We start from the raw sequence: 13,573 nt of genomic DNA, 5'->3' as shown, positions 1-13,573 counted from the left end.
TTGATTTTAAATAATCACGTTATAAAAACCGAATTTAGTTTTCGCCGAAACTTATTCAGTTAATTCTTGATTAATTATTATAAATTAAATGCGGTAGCCAGAATCGAACTCAACATTTTACTTTATTATTATCTTGTTGAATTGTATAGAATCAATATAATACAAAAATGTTGAGTTGTATAAAAATCATATTGTTTATCTCAAGAGAATTCCACACGTTTTGGTTGATTAGAAAACACAATGTTATTTATTGTTATTTAATTATCAACCGACCGAAAATGTGTCAACAATTAATATTAATCGGCACAAATCTACTGTCAACTGGCAACCACCTGTCATAGATGTTGGGCCTGTTATCATGCTGCTGGGGCGAACCCAAGCTGCGCATGACATATATACGGGACCGAAGCAGGATGTCAATTAACCTAATTTCGACAGTTCGTGCCTGGCTGCCGATAGACTCTAACGGTGACACCGCGGTTGACCATTTTCATTGTTAAAATAATCAAAGATGGATTTCCGTGCTCGTCTGGACCGGATCAAAGGTTAGTGTCCAGTGCACATCTTCCTCGTTATCTTGGGAATATCACCGGTGTACTGTGTGACCGAGAAATAGTATCGAGAAGGAAGACCTCATGGCAATTCGATAGGACGCCGCCATTTTCGGTCGACCGTCGCAATCACCGGCGTGTGGAAGTTCTCAGTTCTCTTCACAAAGTTCAAAGTTTAAAATAAAAAGAAGAGTGATTTAAAAGAAAATAATATACTTGTGTGTTCTCATAATTTTCTTTATTCATTTGTTTTATTTGTGTGTTAAATTCAACTTGTCTTTCTCCTCTGTGTGCGGTACTCGCGCCCTATTATTTCAATATAAAACGTAACTTCGTAAATAAAATATTGAGCTCGGTAAGAGCTAGTCCGGGAAAGTTCTTTGTTTTGTTACAGCATCGTGACCCGGGTAGTTTACCTACCTGGCGCCGGGGAAGTTCCCTAAAACGGGTCATCGATGGTGTATTATAAGTTCGAAGTGTGGAATTTATAATTCGGCAATTTGGAATCCGTAAATTGCCATTTTTGCAACGATTGGCGGGTAAGATTCGCAAGTAAACGTAAGGATCGTTACAACAGTGGCACCCAACTCAAGGGCCGTGACAGACGAGAGAGACTGTACAAGAATTTTCAGTGTTTAGTGAAGTGAGAGAACGAAATGAGAACCTTCACTGCTGGTGAGTAATTGAATTTTCTTTTCTTTTCAAATTTATTTTTCTTTTTCGATCTGACAGGTACTATTTATTTTTTCTTCTGGGGAAAAATTTGAAAATTTATTTTTATAATAATTTTGTAGAAAAATGATGCTTTGAAAATTGTTTTTGTTGTATATTTTTTTCAGCATGAAAGAAGATTTTTTTTTGTACCTGCAGTGTCCCCTACCACCTTCGAGAAAAGTAGAAAAAGTTTCTTTTTAGAAAAAAAAATTTTGGTAAATAGTAAATAGAAAAATTACCAAAAATATTTTTTTTTGAATTTAATTAAGAAGTTTATTGGATTTCTCGAAGACCGATTTGAAGGAATAAATTTTGAAAATAGAATAATTGTGTAGAAAAGAATTTTCTCGGTTGTTTATTTGGAGAAATAAACAGTCACGAACTCAAGTAAAAGTCCCTTTATTTTCATTTCAAATATATAATTTGTAGTAGGCTGAAATATTATATTATTTGATTAGAAAATTTATTGAAATAAAAATTAATGGTAATTTACCTAACCAGGTGAATAATAATTTTTAAAAATAATTTTCCCTTTTTCGACATTGGATATAAAAGAGAATATTACCAGACATTTTGGAAATTTAAGTAAACGTAACCAAATTTCCAAAATAGTTAGAAAAATAGAATTAATCAATTACGGGTAATTTCGATCTCCGATAGAATTTGTTAAGTAAATAGAGAATTTTTTTTATTCGGAAAAATTACCCCGTAATATTGGGAATTTATGAAATTTTGAAAATATTCCCAATTAAGTTAAAAATTTAGTGAATTGAAAGAGAAAATATTTCTCAACCGACAGTAGCTAAATTTAGAGTTAGGAAATTTTCTTCCCTAAGGAAGAAATTTACTGGTGACTTATGAAATTTTGCAATATTTCGTGTAAAGTTGAAAAATTAATTTATTGATAGAGGAAATATTTCTCGACGGACCCTAATTAAATTTTTCAAGTAGGTAATTTACCGGAAACTTTGGGAAATTTATCGGTAATTTATGAAATTTAAGAAATTAACAGATAATTAACTCCTAAAAAGAAAACATTTTTCAGAAATAATAGATAATAATCAGAAACCGAAGAGTGAATAGCGGTAATTTTCGAAAAATTTTAGGAAATTTATCGGTAATTTAAGAAATTTATTAAATAAACCGATAATTAACTCTGAAAAATAGTGAAATTGGTTGTAAAGAATTCTAAGAGAAAATAATAGAAAGAGAAATTAAATTTGGATAATTTTCAATAAATTTAAGTAATTTTTTTTCTCTCCTTTGGGAAAATTTTTTTTGTTTTCGTAAAATAAATGTTGACTTTGAAGAATTTTCAATAAAGATTGAAATTTAATTTATTGTGACTACCAGTCTTTCTTTTGTATTGTAAGTAAAAATTAATTTTTGAAAAATGTCTGACAAACAGAAAGACCTTAATGCCAGTACGAGTACGGAAACTGACGAGACAATAACTGCTGAGCAGACAGACAGTATTGAAACGATAGTACAGGTACATCGGCCTGAAACACTTGACTCCAATGAAACTAGGGACCAATCGAATCAAGGCTCAAGTCTCGCAGAGCAGCTAGGAGGGGGCGTACGCGCTTTTGAAGAAATGAAACGCCAATTAGAATTAAACGGTTGTAGTAGTTCCGGTAGTTTTGCGACAGTTCAATCGAGAATAGAAAGACTAATTGCAAGAATGCAAGGCAATACAGCAGTACCGTGGTACGACACTGACGAGGCGCTTCCGAAATTCGGTAACGAAGTACAAACGTCCACCCCAACACACCAGGCTCGGCCAGAAATTTTGAATTACCCGAAAGTCCGGTAATTAATCCAGGAGAAACGAATCTCTTAAATAAAAATCCTAACGAAATTAATAGAATTTACAGACCAGAAAATTTTCAAACCAGCTTTCCCCCACCCAACCCAGCGTACAAATACGTTAATACAGATCCGAGAGACAGGGTGACAGTAGACCCCCGATTTGAATTTTCTGACAAATCTGAAACACAAGAATTGCGTGAGTCAATTTTGCTTATGCAAAAACAAATTGAAGCACTGACGACACTGGTACAGAAACAGACAGAAAAACCAACGACAGTGACAAGTACATGTCCAACATGTCATACGACAACAACTGTCACAGGACAATCTGTGGCGTGGTGCCAATCGTCAACCAGCAGACCAACTGACACGTACGGTATACCGAACCCAAATACTGGAAACTTTTATTCCAATATTCATACAAACGTATCAGTGCCACACACAATTCAGACAGCGATCCCGTACAATAGAGACTTTCAATTTCAGGGATTAAGTTGGAGTAAAAATGAGGGACGAGATAACCCTTTAAATCAAGTAGATAGTAATTACAGAAACGCGCGTGGACAATTAGATTTTAGGGATCAACAAGGAGCATGGGGTTACCAACCGACAATAGACCGGTATCCCCAAGAACCGTTTGGACACCCGACAGTTGAGTCCAATCGGTTATTTCCTCAAAGTCAAAATTACCCCGTAAATAGTATGTTTCCACACGCAAATCTAACAGTACCTACTGTGTCAAGACCGACGACAAGTACGTACGATTATAATAGACAGTCGACACAATACGGAGAAAGAAATGACACAGAATACCGTAACGCGTTTCAAGATCTATATTTTAGCAACAGACAAACGGGATACATCCCAGACCCAACTCGACAATGGGAACCAGCCCCTAGATTTTCCCAAATGTCGAACGCTCAATTCAGACCACCGAGAGATGTCGCGAGAATCGTTCGGAGTTGGAACATTAGTTTCGACGGACAGAAAAACGCTAGTGTAGACAATTTCTTATGGCGAGTTGAGGAAGGTAGGGCCGCGTCCTTTCTAACAGACGAAGAACTACTCGTAGCGATACCATTTCTTTTGACAGACATAGCAGCCCACTGGTATCGTCAAAACCGACAATACTTATTCTCTTGGGAAAACTGTAAACGTCAATTTAGAAACCGTTTCGGCGACGCTAGGTTCCAAGATAGACTCGAAGAACAGATTATTTCGCGAAGACAAGGTCCTGGTGAACCAGCGATCGATTTTCTGACCTGCATGTATGGTTTATACCAACTATCTACGCGACCAATAGACATGACAGCTCAAATGGATCGGGTTTACACGAATTTAAGAGCAGATTATCGGAGAGCAATAAGACGACACGAATTTTTCGATTATAACGGTTTAACCGAATTAACAAACGAATACGAAAGAACAGTACTGACTAATCACGACGACGTACTCCCACCCGCACCGGAAAAATCGCTAATTCCGGAATACGCGTTCAAAGGAGCGGAGAAAAGTACTATCGACTCGAACAAAATTGCGGCTATCGATTCAAAACCGGATCAAATCGGAAAATCGTGCGGAACGGACGAACCGAAAACAGTCGGTGAAAATACGAGCGAAGTTTGGTCAAAGACAATGGACGCGTTAGTAGCAGCGTTGGTAGGTAGTAAAATGCAATCCCTATCGAACAATCAGAATAACGCGAATAAACAAAATGGCGGAGGTTCCAAGTGGAACAAGAAAAAGAACTCTTTGCCAAAGAAAGATTCGGATAGTAAGAAAGATACAGCCAAGCCCACATCGAGTTCTCAAACCGATAAAGAAAACAATTCTAATCAAAAAGAAGTAGTTTGCTGGAATTGTAAGAAAGTAGGACATTTTCAAACAGGTTGCGCTCAACAAAAACGAAACGACTATTGTAGGCGTTGTAGTAAAGAGGGAGTGACAACAAAAACGTGCGAAGGTTGTCCGGGAAACTTGAAAAAGGAGAAGTAAAGGTCAACTCTTCCTCCTTAGAAAAAGAACAGACCTCAACAACAGTAATAGAAAAAACCACGGAACAATCCGAACCCGTACTCATAGAAAACCGGAAATCCGTGGAGACCGTTAACAAGAAGTCGAAAAACCGGAAGGCCACCAGTAAATTCGAGGCCAACCAAACTGTCTTGCTAAACGATCGCGTTGAGGGAATAAATGGTGCATGTCCTTGGGAGAAAAACCAGGCGATTATGTCACTTTTGAAATCGGACATCGAACCGAAGTTAGTACCAGAACAAAAACCGCTGCGATTAGAAATTAGGGAACCGCCAGCGGAAGACAAAGGTTTTAGTTTAAGGGTATTCACGAATATACGGATAGGTAATACCCATAACATACAAGCCTTGATAGATAATGGTGCATCGCGCACAGTATTGGGAGATATCGGTTTAGCAATTGCCGACAAGTACAAAGCGGAATTGCAACCGGCAACCGAAAAAGCAGTCGTGACAGCCGACGGTACGGTTCGTCCAGTAAAAGCAGTCTGCTATCTCCCAATAGAGGTCGATCGGGTATCTCGCATGATGAAGGTGCTGATCGTCCCAGGAATGGGTGAACAGGTATTCCTGGGAGTGGACTCGATGGTAGTCAAAGAAAATGGTACATGGCCGACTACCCAGACACGGTACACCATTATACAGAAGAGGGTATAGAAGCAATTAAAGTCACAGAAGAAAACACCCCAACGGAAGTAGATCAAGTAAGCGGGTTAAAAGTAATCTCTGCCGAGGAGAGGAACGACTTAGAACAATTTATTTCTTCTATACTTAGATTAGTACCAGATAACTTACCCGCGACAGACCGCGCAGAACACGTAATTGACGTACAGAATCACCCAGCTATCAAACAACGGTATTATAGGGTATCGCCGAAAGTACTGAAAGCGATGCACGACGACGCGTTAAGAATGTTAGCCGAAGGAATTATAGAACCGTCTAAAAGTGGTTGGTCGAGTCCGGTAGTTATGGTCCGTAAAGCGAACGGAACTTACCGATTATGTATAGATTTCCGGAAGCTTAATAAAATAGCCAAAACCGACGCGTATCCGTTACCGAAAATGGACATGATACTGGAAAAGCTCAGAAAAGCCAAGTATATTACGACCTTAGATTTGAAATGGGGTTATCATCAGATCCCCCTTTCGGAAAAAAGTAAAGAATATACTGCTTTTACAGTTCCAGGTCTTGGACTTTTTCAGTTCACTCGTATGCCATTTGGGTTGTCAGGTGCCCCAGTGACATTTCAGAGAATGATCGATTCTCTGATCGGACCAGAAATGGAACCATACGTATACGCGTATCTAGATGACATAGTAATAGTAACAGAGACTCTAGAAGAACATAAAGAATGGCTCAAACTAGTAATAGATCGTTTACAAGCGGCAGGTCTTACAATTAATCCTGAGAAAAGTAAGTTTGGAGTCACATCCACAAGGTATTTAGGATTCATTGTAAACCACGAGGGTTTACAAGTAGACCCAGAGAAAGTAGAACCCATCCGCACGTATCCCGAGCCAAAAACGGTTAAACAACTAAGACGATTTTTAGGAATGGCGTCATGGTATAGACATTTCATTCCCCAACTAGCCACCTTAGCAGAGCCCTTAAACAAATTGTTGAGGACAAACGTTTCCTGGGAATGGGATGAGAGCCAACAAATCGCGTTCGACAGTATTAAAGGCGCTTGTATACCTCCCCGTTTTTGAGTATATTCAGAAACGTGAAACAGTTTTCTAAGTTGAAATGAGTTTTCTAACTAGGAGAACGTGATAGAAAATTCATGTATGGCGGGATGGTTTGAAAATCTATTATTGATAATTGCAATTAGTGAAATATATAAAGTTTTAGAGAAGAAATAAATTTGCATTATAAAATAAAATAATGTAATTAAATTTTTTTGTTAATTTGTTTTGTTAAAAAGTGAAAATAGTGCAAGAGAAATGTGATAAAGTGTTTGCAGTTGTGATGAAGGTGATGTTTTCAGGAAAGGTAATGCGTACCACACGTTTTCTCGTCGAGGAGTCTATTACTATTGTATTTATTAATTAGTTTATTTACTAAGTAATTACTATACTAATTACTATTTATTAAGTGTACAATGGAAACGTCAGAAATTGAGGCAATATATTTTTTATTAAATTTATTAATCGTCTCAATATTATTCACAGGATATATTTAACAAATGCGTGCATTATTTGTAGGTTAGGATATTGACACTTGTTGATTTTATTTTTTGTAACTTCTTTATATATATATAAATTTATTTGTCACTGAAATTATGTAGTAAAATTATTAAATATTTTCATTTCAATTTGCAGATACTCTAAAATATTCTTAAAATTATGAGAAAAATTTGGCAAATGGGCATCATTAAACTTTACTTATTTCTTATAGATTCACGCTTTTCACTTTATTGTAACAAAATGTGAAATATATAATATATACTTATATAAAAGTTTTCTTTGTTTAAATAATTTTTATTAAAAATAAATATATTTTTTGAAACGTAATTTAGTATTTCTTATAATTTTAACTATTGTTCATAGAGTTGTATTTTTCAGATGATAACTTGCATTATTTGTGAAACGCAATTTCCATTATTTGAAACCAGGGAACACGCTTGTTTTGCTGGCGTAGATGAAAGGAATTTGTTCACGTTCAATGAATATGTTGGTCCTGGTGAAGATATAGACACCTATATCGAGGAAATGTTTCCTGAATATTTAGATGAAAATAATGAGGTAATTAAAATTTGAAATTACTTTCATTTTAATCTCTTAATTCGAAAATTTTTCTTATTATTTATATGTTTAAAACACAAATTTTCCTTGAGAACATATTTTTTGTACATTCTTCTCATTCGTATGTAGAAATCTGTCTCAATTGTATATAGTTTTAATTTTTCAATTTTATAAAGTGGATGCTTTTTAAAATCCCTATCTAGTTCTGTTACTAACTTTGTACGAAAAATTTCTTATCATGTAATCTATTTTGTTATTTCTATTACAGTTTATAAATGGAACAGAACAAAATAAAAAAAGGCGATTAAATCACAATGCTACTTTTGATCGTGAAAATGATGATCTGGAAATAGTGGAGATAGAAAACGTTGAACTCAGTATGTTTTCATTTTATTACCTTCTAAATTTGAATCAGTTAAAAATAACTGATTCAGAAGCAAAAAGTCAGTCACTAATTCTAATAGTAATATTTTAACTGACAATTAGTTGAATGATCGGGATTTTAAAAATTGACCGGAAAATTTTATAAAATATCCGGGATTTCAAATTAAAAAAGAAATTGCCACCCTAAAAAGTTATAAATTTAATTTATCAATTTCCTTTTTACTGAGAAATTATTATTTATTTACAAATATAAATATTAATATTTTATATATTTTTAGATAAATCTGGAAATGCCAAAAAGAGTACCGAAAATTACTTAGTTCTTCTTGAGCTGGTGAAGGAATTTCCAATTATATGGAATCACAAGCTCCCTATTGAACAAAGACCTCCTCTTGCGAAATCTAAGGCGTGGAATAAAATTTTACAAAGTTTTCCAGGTAAAATTACACAGGCCTTCAAAATTTTGAATTATGTTTTTGTCAATATTTGAATGTCTATAAAATCATCAAAATACTATTATACTATTTTGTGTTTTGTTTTAAATGTTGCAGTAAATTACTATATTTTATCTTTCTAAACCATTTTTTTATTTAAATCAGATTTTTTTGATGAGTTATATGAATTTTATTATATATTGTTTAAAAATGTAATCTTAAAAACAATTAAATTGTAAAGTATTTGAGCTGCAACTAATTACTCAAAGGTAATTTTCTGTCGCTAATTTTATATATTTTGTAGGATGGAGCAGAGACTTCATGATTAAAAAATTTCAATCATTAAAAGATGTGTATATGAAAAGAAAAGCCTATGTACCAAGTGGTTCTGCCCAACGTGCACAAAAGTATTGGGTTTTCGAAGATTCATTTTCCTTTATGAAAGGCATCATTGAACCTGCATCGTAAGAAAATTTCTAATTTTCAAATCTATATCACTTTGAATTTTCGAAGAATTTTTCACGAAACAATTGTCGATTAATCAACAAATCATTTCACATGTGAAATGACATGTTAAGTAAATTTAGCACTACATATTTGCTACGCTAAAAAATAATGTATGACCTACGTAATAAAGTCTTGAATGGGTAGCTGTCATATAATTCCAAAAAAACTATCTCTAAAAACGTTAACAAGTATTAAAATTGCATATTCAAAAGTTAAATGCATATTAATCTTATTTATATTTAATTTCTTAATATTATTTATTTTATTCATTTTAGGACAATCAGCAACGTTCCACAAGCTTCGCAACCCAACACATCCGATAATGCCAGTAACAATAACACGGAAAGCGCATTAAAGGATTTGGGATTCGATGGAAGAGGAAAATTGCAAGTAGCAGGTATGACAGATTACTATTTTAGTTTTTCATAATTAATAAGAAACTTTTATAAATTTTATAATATTAAACATTTGCCAAAAATTTTATTTTATTTAAATGACTCTTTGGACTTTTATTAATTTTCTTCCAAAAAATTTAATAAAACACCAATTTTTTGGTATAAAATACAACTTATTTTGATATTTATAGTGTGAAAAATAACTTTACTTAAATAAAACATTCAAAACCAATTTTCAATAATTTCTTTAAGATAATTAAATTCTTTAAATGTATAATTTAAAAAAAATTTAGTTACGTATTTGAAACTTTGTAAATAATATAATACTACATATAATTGATATTGAAGTATTAAATTAAAAATGTTTAAAAATAAAATTTTGAAGAATTTGAATTTCAAAATAAATTTTTACAAAATTTTAATGGAAAATGTTATAAACAATAAAAAAAATATCTACGAAAAATAGTTACACTAAGATTATTTTGAAGTAAAATTTTTAATTATTAAAATTTGGGGGAAAATGATCAATTTTTAAATTGTTAATTAAAATTATTCTAGAAATTGATTGAATATTGAAATTGTTCAAAAAATTATTTTTTCTAAAAATTAGTGAAAGTATTACTGTAATAAAATATGAATTTGGAAAAAGATGAATTATGAGGAACTATGGTTTTGACAAAATTGAATTTTGAATAATTATGTATTTTTGCAGGTACTAGAAAAAGGGCTACGCCATTCGATGCAAAAATTTTAAAGTGCATTGATACTATAACTTCATCGAAACAAGGCCAAACTTTTAGTAGTTACGAGCAGTTTGGATTATCAATCGGAAAAGAAATAGAGAAATTAGAAACTAATTACCAAAGAATGAGTGTCCAAATTAAAATTTTAGAAATTCTGCGAAATGCTGCAAGCAATTATGAGGAATAATATTTTTATAAGCAAAATACTTTAAGAAAAATATGTGATTAACATAATCTAAGTCTTAAAAGACATGACTGATTATCTTAAATACATCCACCTCAAAAATGTTTAATCTAATATTTAAAATATTTATTTCATACGTATAACTCTACAGACTGTTAAACTTCAGAATTGTTGTTAAAAAACACATTAAAAATTGGATGTGTTTGTGAGAAAAAAAGTATTATTTTGATACTCTATGTTATAAAATAGATAGTAATATTTCTGTATGTTTAATGAGAGATAATATTTATGTGTCCTATTTAAAAAGTTAAATACATTAAAAATTATATGTGTTTATAAAAAAGTATTGTTTTGATACTCTATGTTATAAAAAAGATGGTAAGAATATCGTATGTTTAATGAGAAGGAATATTGACGTTTCCCGTTTTCAATACAAAATTTGAAAGAAAAAAGAATGATTTTATTTTAAAAGTGAACCCTCTAAATCTATTTTAAAATACTTTATTTTAAACAATTCAAACAACTAGTACAAGTAAAATTATAATAATAAAAACTTTTTGTATAAATTTATTTATTTCGTAAAATTTTTTTCTGTATTCAACTATTATTTGAAATTTCATCGCGAATTAAAAAGAGACTAACTCCGTATTTTTTCAATTATCACTCCTAGCCATTAGTATATATACAGTCAACTCTCGATAAGACAAAGCGCGATAACTAAAATTTTTCGGTAAGTCAAAGTAATTCTTGGGTCCCGTTTATTCCTTATAAGCATTATTAACATTTGATAACTCAAACTTTTCGGTCTCCCTTCGAGTTTGTCTTATCGAGAGTTGACTGTATATATATATTTATTTATTTACATGTTTTGAAGATGAAAACTTTATAAGAATTTTTTCAAGAGTTTCATTTTAAAATCAATTTTAGAATACCCATCATCTCTATGAGAATAGTTTTGTTATGTCTCTTTTACTATACTTATTGACTTTTAATGTAGTACAAATTATTACATCATTCAACGATTGATCAATTTCCTTCATACATCCTAAAGTTACAATTTAAGCCGACAATCATGAAACTAAGAGACAGACATTAAAAACGTATTTTCATAACATGTTATCACATAAAAAATCATTACCAGAACAAACTGATTACTCTTCGTAAACAGCTCTTTCCTGCCATGACACTTTCCCTGGACCCATAAAATAATCTTTAAAATGATTTTTTATATTTTTAGCCAAATTCTTTTTAGCAGCCGCCGATTGAGGTATAACTAAAGGCTGCAAAGCACTATTGTCAATTTCACTACTGATTTGTTCGTCGATATTTACGGGACAATAATGTCGCATGTCTTGTGGTAACTTTTTCTCTTCTTTTATTATAAAATTGTGCAAACACACTGTTGCCAGTACAATCAATTTTACCACACTCAAATTAGCCATGATTGGTGTACGGAAGATTCTCCAAACCGCAACTAAAATACCAAATGCATTCTCAATTGTTCGACGAGCTCTACTTAGTCTGTAATTAAAAATATTTTTGTCGATTGACAGATTTCCAGTCGTCGCTCCTTTGTACGGTGTTAAACAATGTAAATCATTCTCAAACGCAGCGTCAGCAATGAAGACTAGTGGCATATTAGGACCATCAGCATATAGAGGCATTGGAGGTGGTATATTCAACCGATTTTCTCTGAGTGCTTGGAAAAATGTAGAATTTTTAAAAACACCTCCATCACTTTGACGACCTTTACCTCCAACATCCACCATTGTGAACATGTAGTTGGCATTGCACATTGCTAGAAGAACAATGCTGTGGAAGTGTTTGTAGTTGTAGTAATCCGATCCAGTATCAGGTTGTCCCTGAAAAAGTTTAAAATTACTCAATAAAAATAATTTCAAAATATTTAAAAATCATGCATTGTAAAAATTTAAAATATTTAAATTATAGTAAATAAATTATGCATTATTATTGTGATTTAGCAAACTGTAGCTTATTCACTATTTTAATTACCTGCATTAAAACATGTTTTCCATCCATAGCTCCGTAACAGTTAGGGAACTGCCATTTTTCTTTAAAATCATTAATTGTCTCCATCCAATCACCTGTAGCGTTTGGTAAAACAAGTACTTCAGGTTGCAATGTTGTCCACAGAATCATTAATGTTTCAGGAATAAAAACTTGTATAGTTTTTATTCCCATTCGGAATTGACGTGACAGAGATGTGAAAGACTCACCTGTAGCAAGATATCTAAAACAAGATAAGAAATTAATAAAAAATATTATGAATTTGCCTAATGATTACAATATTGAAGAATAAAAACTCTATTTACTTTACATTCTCATAATAGAATCAAAAGTCGGTTTACTTTTTATTACAAGACATATTCGTTATGTTTTAGTATTGTTTTTGAAAATTTTCATCAAAATAAGACGGAAAAACTAATTTGAGCGTTTTTGCAATATTTTTTAAATAATAAACAGTGGGCAAAGGGACATGCTATGTCTATACGATGTCCTTAAGATATCCTGAGGAAGTTTTTGTTCGTTCAAAAGGACGTTCTAAAGATATCTTATATCCTTAGGTTATAAGATATCTTTCAAACGGATATAGACAATCCTAAAGAAATTCCATGTCCCACTGTCTGCAAGGAATTATTAGAATTATGCGCAGAAAAATTACCTCAAAGTAACAATTAATTTCTCGGATGGTTTAATTATATCGGTTCTAGTAGGACACTTTTGCAATTGAGATCCGACTTTCAATAGTAAAGTTTCGAATGCAGAAACTGACATTCGAAGATGGTTACGAAACATCACTGGATCATACATGGCCATTTCTCTTACTAACGCATTGTGCGCACCTGAAACATTAAGACAATCATATATTTTATTCGTAGATACAATACATTAATATAAATTGTATTTTCTTTATCAACATACCAAACACAGAACGTTGTAGCCAAAGAGGATGTACTCTATACCGTCGATTTCTCTTATTTCTTTCTAGGTATAACTTTCGACTTAAGAGCAAAAAAGCCAATTTACTCTTAACAACCTATAAATTAGTAT

General features: G+C 32.4%; 1 protein-coding gene across 1 annotated transcript; it reads right to left on the bottom strand.

The window, feature by feature from the left end:
* Positions 1–11,652: 11,652 nt before the first annotated feature.
* On the bottom strand, positions 11,653–13,339 carry LOC122507064. Its single transcript, XM_043619575.1, has 3 exons — positions 13,185–13,339; positions 12,515–12,752; positions 11,653–12,363 (listed from the first exon to the last, which is right to left on the bottom strand). Exons 1-3 carry the CDS (start codon positions 13,337–13,339, stop codon positions 11,653–11,655), a joined length of 1,104 nt encoding a protein of 367 aa, XP_043475510.1.
* Between the last annotated feature and the right edge of the window lie 234 nt (positions 13,340–13,573).

The sequence above is a fragment of the Leptopilina heterotoma genome, unplaced genomic scaffold, assembly GCF_015476425.1.
Source record: "Leptopilina heterotoma isolate Lh14 unplaced genomic scaffold, ASM1547642v1 Lhet_444, whole genome shotgun sequence".
Classification (NCBI taxonomy): Eukaryota; Metazoa; Arthropoda; class Insecta; order Hymenoptera; family Figitidae; genus Leptopilina; species Leptopilina heterotoma.
The sequence above is the reverse complement of the archived record's forward strand: the minus strand, read 5'-3'. Positions and strand labels throughout refer to the sequence as shown.